The sequence below is a fragment of the Cetorhinus maximus genome, chromosome 20, assembly GCF_964194155.1.
Source record: "Cetorhinus maximus chromosome 20, sCetMax3.hap1.1, whole genome shotgun sequence".
Classification (NCBI taxonomy): domain Eukaryota; kingdom Metazoa; phylum Chordata; class Chondrichthyes; order Lamniformes; family Cetorhinidae; genus Cetorhinus; species Cetorhinus maximus.
In genome coordinates, this window is record NC_135898.1 from 92,571,532 (window position 1) to 92,589,109 (window position 17,578).

General features: G+C 47.7%; 1 protein-coding gene across 1 annotated transcript in view; it reads left to right on the forward strand.

The window, feature by feature from the left end:
- The window catches only part of LOC144694615 (VPS10 domain-containing receptor SorCS1-like), a 776,365-nt gene that overhangs the window by 702,016 nt on the left and 56,771 nt on the right, over positions 1-17,578 (forward strand). Inside the window, exon 17 of the mRNA XM_078565215.1 lies at positions 13,471-13,584. Coding sequence (XP_078421341.1) covers positions 13,471-13,584 — 114 coding nt within the window. The remainder of the gene's footprint in view (positions 1-13,470; positions 13,585-17,578) is intronic.

Sequence of the window (17,578 nt, forward strand, 5' to 3'; positions counted from 1 at the left end):
AACAGTAACCACAATTTAGGACAAAGTATACAATATTGGGAGCTTGTGATAAAGGGATGGAAATAATCATGTGTGATTTTAATCCACATATAAACTGGAAAAATCAGATTGGCAGTAGTAGCCTGGATGAGGAGTTCACAGAATGCTTCAAAATAGTTTCTTAGAGCAGCACATTCTGGAACCAACCAGAGAGCAGGTTATATTAGACTTGGTATTATGTAATGTGACAGGATTAATTAATGACCTCAGGGTAAAGGCACCTCTAGTTAGCAGCGACCACAGTATGATTGAGTTTTACATTCAGTTTGAAAGGGAGAAGAGTGGGTCTAAGACTAGCAACTGAAACTTAAATAAGGGCAACTACTGTGGGCATGAAAGCTGAGCTAGCTGGAGTGAACTGGGATATTAGGCTATGGGGTAATCAATAGAGAGGCAGTGGCAGACATTTAAGGGAATATTTCAGAATACTCAGAATAAGTATGTTCCAACTATAAAGAAAATTTCTAAAGGAAGGACTCACCATCCGTGGTTAACTAAAGGAGTAAAGGAAGCATCAAACTTAAGGAAAAAGCATATAACTGCACAAAGATGAGTGGCAGGTCAGATGATTGGTCAGAATATAAAGAACGTCAAAGAATGACTAAAAAGTTAATCAGGAGTAAGAGAGTATGAGAGGAAGCTAGCTAGAAATGTAAAAATAGATAGCAAGAGTTTCTACAGGTATTTTAAAAGGAAAAGAGTAAGTAAAGTGAGTGTTGGTCCTCTAGAGAGTGACAATGGGGAGTTAATAGTAGATAATAAGGGAATAGTGGATGAAATGAACAAATATTTTGCTTGTCTTCAATAAGAGGATACAAAAAACATTCCAGTAATAGCTGTAAATCAGGAGGTGGAAGGGAGGGGGGATCTTGGTGAAATTACAATCACTAGGGAAGTGGTGCTGAGCAAACTGATGGAGCTGTGGGCTGACAAGTCTCTGGGTCCTGATGGACTTCATCCGAGAGTCTTAAAAGAGGTGGCTAATGAGATAGTAGATCCATCGGCGTTAATTTTCCAAAAATTCACTAGATTCTGGAAAGGTTCCATCAGACTGGAAAGTAGCAAATATAACCCCTCTATTCAAGAAGGGAAGCAGAAAACAGGAAACTATAGGCCAGTTAGCTTGACATCTGTCGTGGGGAGGTTGTTAGAGTTGATCATTAAGGAGGTTATAGATGGGCACTTAGAGAAACTCAAGGTATTCGGGAAGAGTCAGCATGGTTTTATGAAAGGGAAATCATGTTTAACCAATTTATTGGAGTTCCTTGAAGGAGTAACATGCACAGTGGATAAAGGGGAGCCTGTAGACGTGCTGTACTTGGATTTCCAGAAGGCATTGATAAGGTGCCACATCAAAGGTTATTGCGGAAAATAAAAGCTTATGGTGTAGGGCGTAACATATTAGCCTGGATAGAAGATTGGCTGGCTGGCAGAAAGCAGAGAGTGTGCATAAATGGGTCTTTTTCTGATTGGCAGGAGGTGACGAGTGGAATCCCACATGGGTCTGTGCTGGGGCCTCAACTTTTTATGACTTAGATGAGGGGAGTGAAGACATGGTGACTAAATTTGCAAGAGAAACAAAGATTGGTAGGAAAGTATGTTGTGAAGAGGACGTAAGGAGGTTGCAGACAGATATAGATAGGTTGAGTGAGCGGGAAAAAATCTGGCAGATGGATTATAATGTGGGAAGATGTGAAGCTGTTCACTTTGGCAGGAAGAATAAAAAAGCAGAGTATTACTTAAATATAGAACAGCTGCAGAATTCTGAGGTACAGAGGGATCCAGGTGTTCTAGTGCATGAGTCACAAAAAGTTAGCATGCAGGTATGGAAAACAAGCGAGAAGGGGAATAGAATGCTCTCCTTTATTACAAGAGGAATTGAACATAAAAGTAAGGATGTTATGCTTCAATTATACAGGACACACCTTGAATATTGTGTGCAGTTTCAGTCTCCTTATTTAAAGAAGGATGTGAATTCATTGGAGGCAGTTCAGAGGAGGTTTACTAGATACCTGGAATGAGTGGGTTGTCTTATGAGGGATGGTTAGACAGACTGGGCTTGTTTCCACTGGAGTTTAGAAGAGTGAGGGGTGACTTGATTGAAGTATATAAGATCCTGAACAGTATTGCAAGGTGGATGTGGGAAGGATGTTTCCTCTTGTGGGTGAGTCCAGGACTAGGGGGGCACTGTTTTAAAATTAGGGGTTTCCCTTTTAGGACAAAGATGAGGATAATTTTTTTCTCTCAGAGGGTTGTGTGACTTTGGAACTCTGTGCCTCAGAAAGTGGTGGAGGCGGGGTCACTGAATATGTTTAAGGCAAGGCAATCAAAGGTTATCAGAGGTAAATGGAAATGTGGAATTCGAAACACAAACAGATCAGCCATGATCTTAATTAATGGCAGAGCAGGCTCGAGGGGCCGAATGGCCACCTTCTGCTCCTATTTCGAATGTTTTTATGTATGTACTTTAAAGAGTGTCTTAAAGAAGGTGAGAAAGGTAGACATATGGGGAGGTTTAGGGAGGGAATTCCAGATTCAGTTTTTTAGCATTAAATTCCAATCCAGATGAAACAAAAGGGGTCCATTTGGCCTATCAAGCCCTTCTCCCTTCACTGACCAGGCACACTCCTGATTTCTCGTACACATGACTATATGTAACTAAACTCTGGAGCAGTGAATCGCCAGGTGCTCCCTAAAAACAGCTCAGGAAAACTTCAGAATGCCTGTCCTACCTTACAGCCCTGCAATGTATATCCTTGACCAGTTATGTCTTGCCTCGCCAGGGCACTTTCATGATCCCAGCAGTTTGAAAAAACAGTCTTGTTTTGCACAGCATTCAATCATTTTTCCCTAGGCCGGGAAGCACGTTGAGCCCGCCCGAACATATTTCACATGTGGCCCTTAACAGCTGTCAACGAAGTTAATGTCAGACTCGTGAGGAAAAGCTCACAAACTTCTCATTCACATCAAATACCAACTCACTACCTGAAGTTCAATTTGTTTTACAGTGAAGCTACGTGTCAGTAAAGAAATCTGCAATAAATCACCAAGTTAGCCTGTAACCTAGAGCAACAAATCATAACTGTTGATAAAATCAATTGTAATGTGGTCTTTAGATAGATTTACCCCACTAGAAAAATGTGTAGATTGCTAAATGCTTTAAAATCTTCCATATATATATAAAATACAGACATAGAGGAAATGTTTCAGCTTCTGGGGAGTCCAAAAATCGAGACCATAAATCAAAGAATCATAAAGCTTTACAGTGCAGAAATAGGCCACTCAATCCATCGGGCAGTGCGGTGTCGGGTGAGTAAAAGGACGTTTTACTCACCGGCTGCAATGGCGGGTTTCATGTATTGTCCCAATCCCGCCACGTTATTTATGCATTCCTGGGAAACATGCCATGTCGATGGAGGGTGAGCTCTCATCCGCCCGCCTGCTGTCACCTCATCGCTTCATCACGCCAGACACCACATTTAAATTACAGCCGCGCGCACACGTCTCAGCGCCTCCAGACCACGGCTACTGCAGGGAAGATATCCACGAAGGCAAAAAGACTGCAGCCCCGAGGTTTAATGACATATCATTGGAATGCCTTTTGGACACTGTAGAGGCCCACCGCGATGTCCGGTACCCCGGCTCTGACCACAGGATGGGCAGCAGCGTGATCAACCAGGCTTGGTAGGCGATGGCAGTGGTGGTCAGTGCCAATGCTGCACATAAGAGGTTGGCCATCCAGTACAGATAGAGGATGAATGATCTCATCCATGCAGCCAGAGTGAGGCAACCATCTCATCACTCTAAACTCACACACTCAAGCCCGTCACACACTCACTGCCAGCTCAAGGGACATCATCGCTCATTCTCACACACATACCCTCTCATGTTCATCTGGCCTCATCTCCTCTGGAGACTGCCTTCTCAGCCCTCACCCTCTGAGGCCACTTGTACAGATCAACATGTGCCCCCCCACACACACCCTGGGATACCCTCCTTCCCCAGTGCAGCCCTCACCCTACAGCCTCTCCCTTGCCTGAGGCCCCCTTTGCCAAGCAAGCCCTAGCCCTGCAGCCATTGAAAAGCCATCCACATATGGCTGATCTGGTAGGTAGAGACCTGCCCGTGAGCCTGGGAAGCCTGGCGCTGAGACGAGTGCTGCCCGAAGCAGGGTGGGCAAACAAACCTGGAAGCCCTGAGCAAAGTGCAGCTCGCCAGGTGCACGTCGCTTATGTGCTGCTCCTGTCAGAAGGTCCAGCAGGCAGGGGACGATTCCGGTGGGCAGGCCTAATAATGATATCCTGATGTTTTACGTTGAGATTCCCAATGTCCGATGGCGGAGAACGCAGTCCACCAGTGGCGGGCTGAGCAGACAATGGCGAACTGGTTTCATGCCATCATGAAACCAATCACGCCATATTGTCCGCTCACCGAAGGTGCCCGACACCAGCGGGCATTGAAAATCCCGGCCGAAAAACAGGTGTCCAGCTAATCCCACTTCTCTTGTACCGCTTCCCACCTCTTGGTCTGTAGCCCTGTGTGTTGCAGCATTTCAAGTGCATTTCCAAGTATTATTTAAATGCGGTGAGGGTCCCTGCCTCTACCACCCTTCTAGGCAGTGAGGTCTAGGCCCCCACTCTGGATGAAAAAAATGCCCCTTCAACTCTCTCCTAATCCTTCCACTAATTACTTTAAATCTATGCCGTTTGGTTATTGACCTCTCTGCTAAGGGAAATAGGTCCTTCCTACTCATTCTATCTAGGCCTCTCATAATTTTATGCAACTCAGTTAAATCTCCCCTCAGCCTCCTCTGTTCCAAAGAAAACCCCAGCTTATCCAACCTCCCTTCATGCTAAAAATCTCCAGTCCTGGCATCATCCTCTGTACCCTCTCGAGTAGGTCCTGCAACATTATGACCAGAACTGTACACTGTACTCTAGCTGGGGCCTAACTTGTGTTTTATACAGTTTTAGCATAACCTCCTTATTCTTATATTCTGTGCCTCAGCTAATAAAGGTAAGTACCCCAAATGGCTTCTTAACCAACTTATCTACCTGTCCTGCTACCTTTGGGAGCTGTGGACATGCACTCCAAGGTCCCTCTGTTCCTCTACACTTTGCAGTATCTTACCATTTATTGTGTGGATAGTCACTGATGAATCCAATAGGGAATTTAAGAGAGACTACTTTACCCAAAGAGTGTTTGAGATGTGGAACCACATGCAGTAGTTGAGATGAATCAGGCAAATATATTTATAGAGCAGCTAGATAAATACACAAGAGAAAAAGGACTAGAAGGAAATGCTGATGAGGTGAAGTAGAGTGTGTCAAAGATTGAGTGGGGCATAAATATTGTCATGGACTAGTTTGGCCTAATGGCTTGTTTGTTTCTGTGCTGTATATTCTATGTAAAAGTAAATGGCAATACTCACTCCAAAGCTGTGATAAAGATTAGCCTGTCTACAAACATTGCAGCCAGTTTATCAACAGTTCTTATTTTGCAGAGAAAATATGGTTTGATTTTCTGTATCAATATGAAACGTTCAAGGGGTAGGATTTCCATTAAAGCAACTTACTAAACCTGTCCTTAATGTTAAATAACACAGATTGTATAGCTTCCTCCTGTATGTCTTACTGGCAGCTTCAGAAATTACACTTCTACTGGTCCAAACTCCCTTCCTGCTATGTTACTGCCATGGACCCTAAACCCTTCTGCACAATTGAGTTCAACTGTAGAGTTCATCACCACCTAGGACCACCTAAGTTTCCAATGCAGAAGAAGGCCATTCAGCCCATCTTGTTTGCAAACCAAAACACATCCTCCCATCTCATACCTAAAGGCCAGTCTCTTCTGTTGCTTCAGTGTCTCGAGCCAGGGACTGGTGGGGCATCGCATTCGGCCTAATTGGAGCATTAACTTCTTCATTAGCATCCAGTACAAATTCTCCATGTCTTTCAGTTCCCAAAGCAAGCGTACTTCCATACTTCTTTATTTGGACACTAAGGGAACAAAGGGATATAGGAACAGAGTGGGAAACGGAAGTAGGCCATGATTTTGTTAAATAGTGGAACCATCTGGTGGAGGTGGGGGTGCAAGGGTTTATAGACGCCACCTTTCATTCCTACACATGACCGAGAACCAGTGTCACCGAAGACTGCGCATGTCTAGGGAACTGGTCGGTCACGTCTGCCTGCTACTGCAGGATTTGGCACCATGGGGACATGGAGGGCATCCGCTGCCAGTGGCCATGAGAGTGACCGTGGCGCTCAATTTCGATGCCAGTGGCTCCTTTCAGGGCTCCACAGGTGACCTCTGTGGGATATCACAAGCCTCCACCCACAAATACATCCATGAGGTCACGGATGCCATCTTCCAGAGGGCACAAAACTTTGTGAAATTCGCCAGGGACCAGGACAACCAGGAAGCAAGAGCAAATGGATTTGTCCAGATCTTGGGTTTCCCACAATGCAGGGTGCCATCGACTGAACTCACCTGGCGCTCAGGTCTCCGTCACAACAAACAGTCAACAATGCCAACCGCAAGGGATTCCATTCGCTGAATATGCAGCTGGTGTGTGACCACCACAAACACATCCTGCAGGTCTGCACACGGTTTCCAGGGAGCATCCACGACTCCTACATTCTCAGTCGGTCACTGAGGTCTCTGACGTCTTCCAGGGTCCACAGAAGCTGCAGGGTTGGCTCCTCAGGGTTCAAGAGCTACCCGCAGAGGACATGGTTGATGACGCTCTTGCGGTCATCTCAGACAGCAACAGAGCGAAGGGTTAACGAGGCTCATGCCCCAACTCGCAACTTAGTGAAGTAAACCATCAGGATGCTGAAAATGAAGTTCTGATGCCTGGGCCAGTTCTGTAATGTAGCCCACAGAGGGTGTCACACATTGTTATCATCTGCTGTGCCCTTTACAACCTGGCACTGCAACGGGGAGAGGAGCTGGCTGAGGAGGAGATGAAGGTGCTGCATGTCTCCTCCGATGAGGAGGATGCCAATGGGGATGAGGGTGAGAAGGCCCTTGAAAATGATGATGACGGCAATGAGGCCCTCACACTGGCCAAATGAGGCAGGCACACCCGGGAGGCCCCCTTGGCTGCTATATGTGTGGAGGATGATGATGACAAGCAGTGAGGACGCTCCATAGATCTTCACATAGCCTCTGAGAATATCTGACTCCTGTCTGGCCAAGAGCAGCTCGCTTGTGCTCTGCGATCAGGGTCATATCATAGAGATGCAGCCATGAAACTTTAGAAGAATCTGATCCTTTGTCAGCCTTCAGCACCTGAGCCCTTCAGGAGCACAGCATCACTGGTCACAGATGCTGAAGAGATGGGGGCCAGCCCCACCTTAAAGGTGCTGAGAGCACACAGAGAGAATGAGGGAACTCTGTGCCGCCTGCCCACTACATTCTGGCAGCAATGACAAGTACCATCGAGGTGCAGGTATCAGTAATGTGTCCAGGGAGTGTGAGCCCGGACCATCACTTTGTTCTAAAGGCTGCACAAAGCACAGGGAAGAGGCCCTGGACTGAGACCCCTGCCTTTATCTTGTGCAGGAACCAAGTTTTCACAAATGAGTGACACAGACACTGCTCATCAGAACAAGGAGCCATAGGCAGGGAGACATTCTTGGGAGTTTATTTACAATAGTGAACAGTGTGTACAAGTGAATAACACCCATGCCCAGGCTGTGCTACTACATCTTTTTTACTTTCCTATCTGTGCCACTACATCTTGGTGCTGCCCGACATTCACAGCGGGGGAGAGGAGGCAGCCTGCTGACTGTGACTCCCTGTCTGTGATGACCTTGATGGTTGTCCTGTGGCGGGCCCCAGCCTGCTTTCGGGGTCCTGCTGTGTGGGAGTGACACCCTCCTTGGCCTGTGGAGCTGGAGCTGCTGAGCTCACAGGAAGAGGAGATTCAGATGGGCCGGACACTCCCGGAGTCACCTGGATGGATGGCCCCGGGGGGGTGGTGGTGGGGGGGAGGGGTGGTACACTTGATCCTCCTCCCTATGGGTGCCCAAGGGCCCCTGGCTGACCCCTTGAGGAGAAGGGGAAGCTGGAGTGAGATCAAGCTGCCCGGCATCCCTCTCGCGTACACACCGTTGGAGACCAACTATGGCGTCAGTGTTGGAGTTGAGCCCGCACAGCAGTGCAGGACTGATGTCCTGGACCATGGTGTCAATGGCAGCTGGCATCCTACCAGTGTTGACCTCGGTGCGTTGGCAATGCCGGCGCTATCACCTCAGCCTGAAGGTGGACGGACTCCTCCATCGTGCCTTGCAATCCGAGGAGTACAGCGGACATCCCTTCCTGTTGTTGTCTTTGCAGCTCCAGCAACTGTGACATGACCGTGTCCAGAGGCTCCTCATCTGACTCAGACTCAGCAAATTTCTGGCCTCCAGCAGCCCTCCGAGTGCCGGACACCTGGGAAGTCCCTGCCTCCGCCTGCTGTGGATCAGACAGTGCGATGTGCTCACCAGATTGTGATCCTGAGGCTACTGGGCTACTGTAAAGCTAGGTCCCATCAAGATGCATGTCTCTGCGCTGGTGATGGGTGTGGATGAGTGATGTGATGGGACCTCAAGGAGGGTGTCCCCAGATTCCACTTCAGAGGTTTCTTCAGGTCTTGATTGGAGGCCCTGGGTCATGGACTCTGTCGGCTGTTTCCCAGATGTGCCTGCGGAAGCAATGGGGATAATTAGTGCATGGTAGCGGCCTGTAAAAGAGGACACAATACTCTCAGCATGGTTGCCTGATAGATGTTGTACTATTAGATTCTCACTTGGTAGATCACCGCCGACCTCACCATCAGCACAGGACCCGTCCAGATCCTTAATTTCAGGCATTCCTCTGCTGGTCTGCGGACTCTCCCTGTTGTTGTGTGTCAGCTTGTCCTGCATGAATAGAGGTGGAGAGAGTGTAAGCAGGACACCTGCCAGGCCAGATGAGAAGGATGCCTGGCCTGTGTAGGTCGTGAGTGGTGCCATGGATGGGATGAGGACAATGACGGTGTGTGTGAGAGAGTGAATGGTGATGTCCCTTGAATCAGCAGTGAGTGGGTGCCCTGTGGATGTGTGATGTTTGTGAGTGTGTGAGTTGGGAGTGATGAGAAGAGTGACTTACCCTGGCGGAACAGAGGAGATCATTCATCCTCTTGCGGCACTGGGTGGCTGTCCTTTTTTTCAGGGCATTGGCACTGACCACCACTGCCACCGCCTCCTGTGCTGGATTAGTGAGGTTCCTGCCCATCCTGCGGCCAGAGCGGGGGTGAAGGACATCACGGCGAGCCTCCACGGCATCCAAAAGGCACTCGAGGGAGGCATCATTGAACCTGGGGGGCTGCAATCTTTTTGCCTTTCAGGGCCATGTCTTCTTTGCAGCCGTCCTGGGCTGGAAGCACACGGCTGCATTTTAAATATGGCGCCAGGCGTGCTGGAGTGGCGAGGTGTTGGCGTGGCAGGTGAATGAGAGCCCGCCCGCCATGGAAATGGCATGTTTCCGGGGAATACCCCCTTATCCCCACTCTCTGCCTCCTGCCAGACAGCCAATCTTCTATCCATGCTAGTACTTTGCCTCTAACACCATGGGCTCTTATCTTACTGAGCAACCTCCTGTGCGGCACCTTGTCAAAGGCCTTCTGGAAGTCCAAGTAGATAACATCCATTGGCTCTCCTTTGTCTAACCCACTCATTACCTCCTCAAAGAATTCCAACAGATTTGTCAGGCATGACCTCCCCTTGATGAAACCATGCTGACTTTGCCCGATTTTACCATGCACTTCCAAGTATTCTGAAATCTCATCCTTAATAATGGACTCTAAAATCTTACCAACGACTGAGGTCAGGCTAATCGGCCTGTAATTTCCTGTCTTTAGCCTCACTCCCTTCTTAATCAGGGGGGTTACATTAGCGATTTTCCAGTCCTCTGGGACCCTCCCTAACTCCAGTGATTCCTGAAAGATCGCCACTAATGCCTCCACTATCTCTATGCGCCCTGGTTATGGACCCTTTAACCAAGGGGAATAGGGCCTTCCTTTCCACTCTATCTAGACCCCTCACCATTTTATGCACTTCAATGAGGTCTCCCCTCAGCTTCCTCTCTCCCAAAGAAAACAACTTCATTTGTCCAATCTTTGCTGCTGATCTTCTTTCAATTCTCTGGGGCATGTGAACTAAAGTGCCATCTGTTCCTCTCTTCACTTTGCCCAGGCAATATTTTACACCCAGATCTTCTCCGCAATCTCTGCAGTTATCAAGCAGACCTTAGCTGCGTAACATCATAAAGAATGGATTCGACTGCATATGCCGAAGCATATCTTAAGCTTAAAGCACAATGTAGGAAGGAATACATTCTGAGCAGCATAGCCAAGGATAATAATGACTGAGGAAATTCCAAAGGCCTGTGTTACTTCACACCAGCCAATATTTCTGAAGTGACAGGGTTTGGACAATCATTTGCAAGTAACCAATATATCCAATGATGGAACTTCGAGGGCATGGAGGGGAAATGTGCAAAAATCTGTCTTTTTCCTTATTCATTCATGGGATGTGGGCATCGCTGGCTAGGCCAGCATTTATTGCCTACTCCCAATGGCTCTTGGTCAGTTAGGAATCAACCACATTGCTGTGGGTCTGGAGTCACACATATGCCAGATCAGGTAAGGACAGCATCAGTGAATCAGATGGGTTTTAACAACAATTAGCAATGCTTCAATTATTGAATTCAAATTTCACCATCTGCCATGATGGGATTTGAACTCAGGGCCCCAGAGCATTACCCTGAGGTCTCTGGAATACTAGCCCAGTGACAATACCACTATGCCACCACCTCCCCTAATGATTGGCAACATAAGCTGTAGGACTTCTAACAAACTTAGTCAGTTTTATGGAATTTAAACTCAACCAAAGAGAGTTTTTCAATCCTGTTGCACTCATCACTGTGAGCTATGTCCGTCCTTCCATTTAAAGCACCCATTGTCAACACCAGCCACTTCCAGATCAGGCATACACAGCCAGATGAAAGTGAGTTACCTCTGTCCAGGCCCAAGCACTGTAGGAAAGCGCACATTTATGCACCAGCTTGTGATTTTTTTTTCCATACAAACTGTACTTGTGTTTGTCTGAGTGGCATAATCAATTAGTACGAGTTTAGTGCTGTTTTCATCTGAACTAAATTTTCCTGAGCTCACTTCACAATAGCTCCTTACAGCTAGTGAAGATTTTCAGCCCATTAGCCTGGGTTCAATTTGCTCTCAAACCCTACCAGCGAAATACGAATATTAAGCCACTATACCACTCAGCTCCCTGAGCCAAACAGTTGATGGAACAAAAAACGAGGCAGATGCTTGCAGGGTGAGATGGATTTTGTAAGATTTTATTAGAATGTCTCTTAAAAGGATTGTTGATGCTGGCCATTATCTGGTAAAACTCCAGACAGCACTACCAACTAGGCCTAGAACACAATCACCAAAGTTGTTAACAGGAGATCAGCTAATTTAATTTAGAAACTCTGGAATTTGATTATTTAAATAAAATATCCATTTTTGTATTTATGCTTCTGGAGTTGAATCAAACTTCCTTCTTGACATAACTTTTTAGCTTTTTCAGCCTGTAAGTTTGAAAGCATTCATTGTTAGCTTCCTTGCTCACTTGTCTGATTTGATCTTATTTATGTACTGTGCACTTTCAAGAGTCTTCCTTCCTTTAGAATGTTCCATGAGCACAGTGGAAGTTTCTTGGCCTGTTTGGAGAACTCTGGCTTTGGCTTCTGCATCTGAAACCCAGTTCGACTATACAACTAGAGGTCTAGAGACAATGGCCAGGAAAGCCAGACAACAAGTAACTAAGGCGTTGCAATTATTCAAAGTTCCTGTGTTTCTCTATCTCCCATACTTTTTTAAATGTTTCTCCTCTCCCACGAGTGGACGCTTACATTTTCTCGTCAAATGGAAAGCTCCGTCGGATCTAAGCCAGCCATCTTCCTTAGTAATGAGCTCTGTGACTTTAAGATATCTACTCACTCCATTAAACAATGCCCTTGGCTGGTCATTCAGTGTGACGATGATAAATCAACATGTTCTGGTAAAGAGTTATCCTTGCTCTGAGAAAACTGAGCAGATGGCGTTACACAATTCTGATGTGAGCAACCGGTGTAACCTCAACACAATCCCACAAAATTGACTCTTCCAGCTGCCACTGTGAATAGAATTATTTTTAAAAAATCTTTTTTGAAGAATTGACCTGAATGTTTTGGAATTGTCCAAGCAGATTGACACCATCAGTGTGTGGGAGTAAAATCTGAACCAACAAAACCCACTAGCAGTTTTTTAAAGCTGCATACTTACAAAAACAATTTGGATCACATTTTGTCTTGCTAAAGCGGAGGGACATTGATGGACTTGAATGGAAGTCTTTCTATCACTTGTACCCAATGCCAATGTTAAACTATCACAGTTCATGGCCTGCTGCAGTGATCCCCCTGTGTCCCTTTGTCTCCCACCTCTCCACAACTCTGATGTCAGTGCAGACACTGTCAGGGACTGTGCTGTGCCAGGATGGCATGCAAGCTGTGCAAATGCCCTGGACCATGGGATTTGGGGTGTTCTGCTCCCTCCATAGCCACAGTGCCCTTGGGGCACACCACAATTTTAAAATTCTCAACCTTGTTTTCAAATACCTTTCTGGCCTCAATCCTCCCTTTCTCTGTAACCCCCCTCTGACCCAAAGTCCCTCCAATTCTGGCCTTGTGCTCATCCCCAACTTCCTTCACTCCATCATTGGTGGCTCTGCCTTCAGCTGCCTACGCCTAAGTTCTGGAATCCCTTCTCTAAACCTCTCCACATCCTTACCTCTCTCTCCACTTTTAAGACGCTCCTTAAAACTTAGCCCTTTGACTATCTGCCCTAATATATCCCCTTATGGGTGGTTTGGTGTTAAACTTGGCTAGCATTCTGTGAAATGCCTTGGGACATTGCCTACCTTAAAGTTGCTATATAAATGCATGTTGTTGTATGGAACTTATGGGTGGCCCCTTGAGGGACATGTGGTCTTTGTTGCAGTTAATAATGCTGCTGGATTTCAGATAAATATAAAGGCAAAATACCGCGGATGCTGGAAATCTGAAACGAGAAAAAAAGTGCTGGAAAAACTCAGCAGGTCGGATAGCATCTGTGGAGAGAGAGAGAGACAAAGATAACATTCCAAACTGAAGAAGGGTCATACAGACTCAAAACGTTATCTCTCTCTCTCTCTCTCTCCACAGATGCTGTCAGACCTGCTGAGTTTTTCCAGCATTTTTTGTTCTCGTTTCAGAAAAATATATTTGCTTCTTTCTAATTTTAGTGTTCCGACTTTCCCTCTCCCTGTCTCTTTCTCTCTTTCTCTCTCTCTCTCTCTCTCTCATATAATGGAACAGTGATTATGGATACGAACGTCACTCTGATGGAAGGTGCTTACCGGCTTTCTGGTACAATCCGTCTTTCATGGCAAAGGAATGTAGCATGGGACAGAGCTACCTCAACAGCACAGGGTGAGTACACTGCTGCGACACTTCAATGTTTGTGCTTTCCCATTTGACTGAATAGTTAGACCACTTTGCGCCATGGTTTATGGAGATCAAGGTCAGGCCAGTATGGTCCTCCACTAGAAGCAGCAGGCTGGAAAAGAAAGGCTCCATTCTTTCACACTGCACTGAGATTTAGTTCAACATGTGGCTTGATGTTTTATTAGGTCAGTGTATTGATTTGAATTCCTGCTCCTGGGGCTGTGTTTAAAAGGCATTTGAATTCAGAAGCCCATGGGTGACCTTTCAGAGATCCCCAGCTTAGGCTTTGGACGAATCTCCCTGAGTTACCAAAGTGGGGTCAAGACAGAGGAAAACACATATCCCACTCCTACTCTGCCTTCCCTTACTCAGTGAGATCAGCCAGTCCAGTAGCTAGAGATAGAAAAGACTGAGGAAAATGATTTAAAAATTGCAAAATCAAAATGGTCAGGCAAAACTTCTTCACTGTTACTTCCAGTGAAGTTTCCTCTTCTGTTGACGACTTTGGCAGCAGATTTCTCGCCTGTCACTCAGCCTTGCTGTACCTCACCCAAGCGACGATCCTTCATGCATGGCCCTGGGCATTTTTATTCTGTTAAACTCTTGGCCGGAACAATGAAGTTCGTCACTGGGTAGATGTGTTCCGCATTTGTAGCATGCCGCACAGTCAGGACAGGGTAGCCGCACAATTCAGAAACAGCAGGGACTCTGTGAAACAAAATCAAATCCTTTGTAAAGCTTGAAGCGCTTGGAGAAATTTGTTCATTCGTTCTGTGGGAAGGATTGAAGGGGACGGGCATTGAAATTAGCCACACTACAGGAGTCCGCCATATGTAGAGCACACTATTTCCCATTAGCTTACATCACAAAACATGACAAAGACAGATCGCTTACACCATTAGAAGGTTAACATATACTTACAGGAAATTAATAAACACGTGTTATAATGAGCAGCATTAGATTGATGTTAACTCCTCATTATTTGTAAAGATGTATCTTTATTACTATTTGAAATGCCTTTTGCTTAAAAAATGCTAATAAGCCTTTGTGCAGAGAACATTTAGATTATCCCTAAGCAAAAATAAAAATACCTGGAAAAACTCAGCAGATCTGGCAGCATCTGCGGAGAGGAATACAGTTAATGTTTCGAGTCCGTATGACTCTTTATCCCTCTTCAATTCCCACCGTTCCTATCATCTTGTTACTGTACTATTATCCTCCAGGCAGCTTTCTAGGGCATCCAGCTATTGTTGGTGCTCTCTACCGTTAGAAAGGAAAGTTATGTGCTTCTGATCACATTTTCCTCTCTGTCCGTGTATCTCGGAGATGAGCCTCTTGATTAAAAGACAGGTTTAAAAGCACAATTGCAACCATGAAGAATAGTCAGTCAAAACTAGTGGGCGGAATGTCCCGTCCCCAGTGGCGCCAGGAGGTCATGTTGGGCGTGAGCGGACACTGTGGCGACAAGGCCAGAAATCAGTTTCACGACGCTGTGAAAACAGTTGGCGGTCGTCCGCACCACCCGCCAATGGGGGGGGCCGCGTTTCCCGCTGCCGCATGTAGGGTACGTCTGAGTATAATTATAAGCCCTGCTCGCCAGAATCATACCCCCCACCACCCCCCCTCCCCCCACCCCTCCCCTACCGCACGCTGGATCATCCGGGCACATCGGCAGGAAAACGCGCCGGCCCAGGACACTTCTCGACAAGTGTGACATGCGGACGTCGGGACTGACCATTACGGCCTTGCTCAGATCGCGGACATCCGAGGGGCAGAAGGCGCTGGAGTCCGACAGCAGCCGCCGCCCAGAAGGACAAGCAGCAGTTTGGGCCAGTGCCATTATTTCGCCGTTTTCACTGGTGTTCCGTTTTAAGGTGTGCAAGACAAGTTCAGACCAGTATTCTGTCTCAATAACAAAAACAGAAAATGCTGGAAAAGCTCAGCAGGTCTGACAGCCTCTGCAGAGAGACAAATAGAGTTGACGTTTCGAGTCTGTATGACTCTTCTTCATTACTTACTTCTTCTTCTTCAGTATTCCTTTTCCCAGTCTTTAATGTTTTTCATTCTGGACAGACCCTGGGGGAGCACGTGCATCACACGCTGGGTGGATTCTCATGGACGTGGCTCCACCGCCAAGCAGCTCATGGAAGGTGGGAGGTCACCATTGATGCCTGGGGTCTGCTTCAGGACATCAGTGTCTTGGCTGTGGTCTGCTACAGATGATCGTAGAGGGGGAGGAGAAGAAGGTCTAGGTTTGACTGGGAGAGGAAGGTGTACCAGGGTAAGGGGGTGAGGCTGGGAGGGGGGATGGAGTATGGGGAGAGGAAGGTATAATGGGGGAGAATGTGGCAACTGAGGAGGTAGCTGTAAGGGAAGAAGTTCAGAGGAGGAGGAAGCTCAGAGGGGGTCATGAGTCCAGGGGGAGAAGAAGTTCAGGTAGTGGGGGGCAGGAGTCCAGGTTGGGAGGGAGTTCGGAGGGGTGGAAAGAGTCCGGTGTGGGGGGGACGAGGGAGTTCAGAGGGGTGAAGGGGTCCAAGGGGAGGAGGGAGTTCAGAGGAGGGGATTAAGGTGTAGGAAAGAGTAAGGGTAGAGGGAGGAGTAAGGTGGGGGGGCAGGATGTCCAGGTGAATGTGCAAGGAAGGGGTCTGTGTAGTCGATGACTGCCTCCTGCGGAGTGAACTGAGGGTGGGTGTGGTGCGGTAGGATGGAATGGTGAGTATGAGAGAAGGCAGAGTGAGCCAGTAGGGTGGGAGGGTGAGGGTTCGACAGTACCAATAGAAGGGACGGCGAGGGTGGTTGATGGGGGTTCGGAGGCAGACACTGACCCTGGTGGTGGGAAGGGGGAGGTCGGGGAGGTCAATGTGGATGGGGGTGGGATTATCGGGAAGATAGGGAACGTGGGCGTTCACCTGGACATCCCGGAAAGACAAGGGCTCTGCTTGGTAGGTGATGGTGGGGTGGTGAAAGGTGATGTCAGGGGGTCAACAGTGACGGGGGGAAGGACATGGCTGACTGGGGGAGGGGAGAGGACAGGGCAGCTGAAAACATACTTGACAACCACCATGCAAATCGAAAGTGACCGAGCCTCGTGTTGGGTGGGCACAGGTGCTGCATGGGAGTGTGGTCAGTGGGTGGGCGGAGATTCAGGTCGGCTCAGATGGACAACTGAAAGAGAACCCCAGCATTGAAAATACTCGGGACAGTGAGATGAGTGTGATGGATGAAGGCTCCGCAGGCTGGGAGAATGTTTGCACGAGTCTCCAAAAGACCCTGTCAACACACACCTCTCCCTCCAGAATCATTCGTGGTCCGGCTGAATGCAGCTGAACTGCTAATGGAGAGGCGGTGCAGGGGGGGGGGACTCGTGAAGCCTGTAAATGAAGCTGAAAGAAAACATTACATATTACTCAATGAAAGTGAATATATTTTCAGGTTATAAAGTGACAAAATGTGTTCACCTGTGCAGCCACTTGTGGTCAGAATTTCTTAACTTTTTCAGGCCTGCCACTGCTTCTAGGTGCTGCCCTGACATCCGCAGCAGGGGTGGAGACAGCCTGTGCAATGGTTGGCTCTCTTTCCTCAGATGACTTCAGCGTGCGTTCTCTGGAGAGCCGAGGCCTTGAGGGCCCCGGGTTTGCTTTGGCTGTCCTCCTGTGGGCCAGCTGCTTGCTCTGCGGTGATAGAGGGCGAGGTTGAGAGGGATCACAGGAAAAGGGGACTCGGAGGGGGCCGGACGGCCTCTGAGATTCCTGAGTGGATGACCCAAGCTGCCCATCCTTCTCCCTTCGGGTGCCCGAGGACCCCAGCCTGACTCGTTGAGGGGGAAGGAGCATCTGGAGGGATGATGAGGTGGCCTGTTTCCCTCTCGCATTACCACTGCTGGAACTCACCGGTGGCTGCTGTGATGGAGCACAGCCCATCACCCTCTACTGGTCTAGGGTCTCCATGACATCCGCCATCCTCCCCATGGAAACCTCCA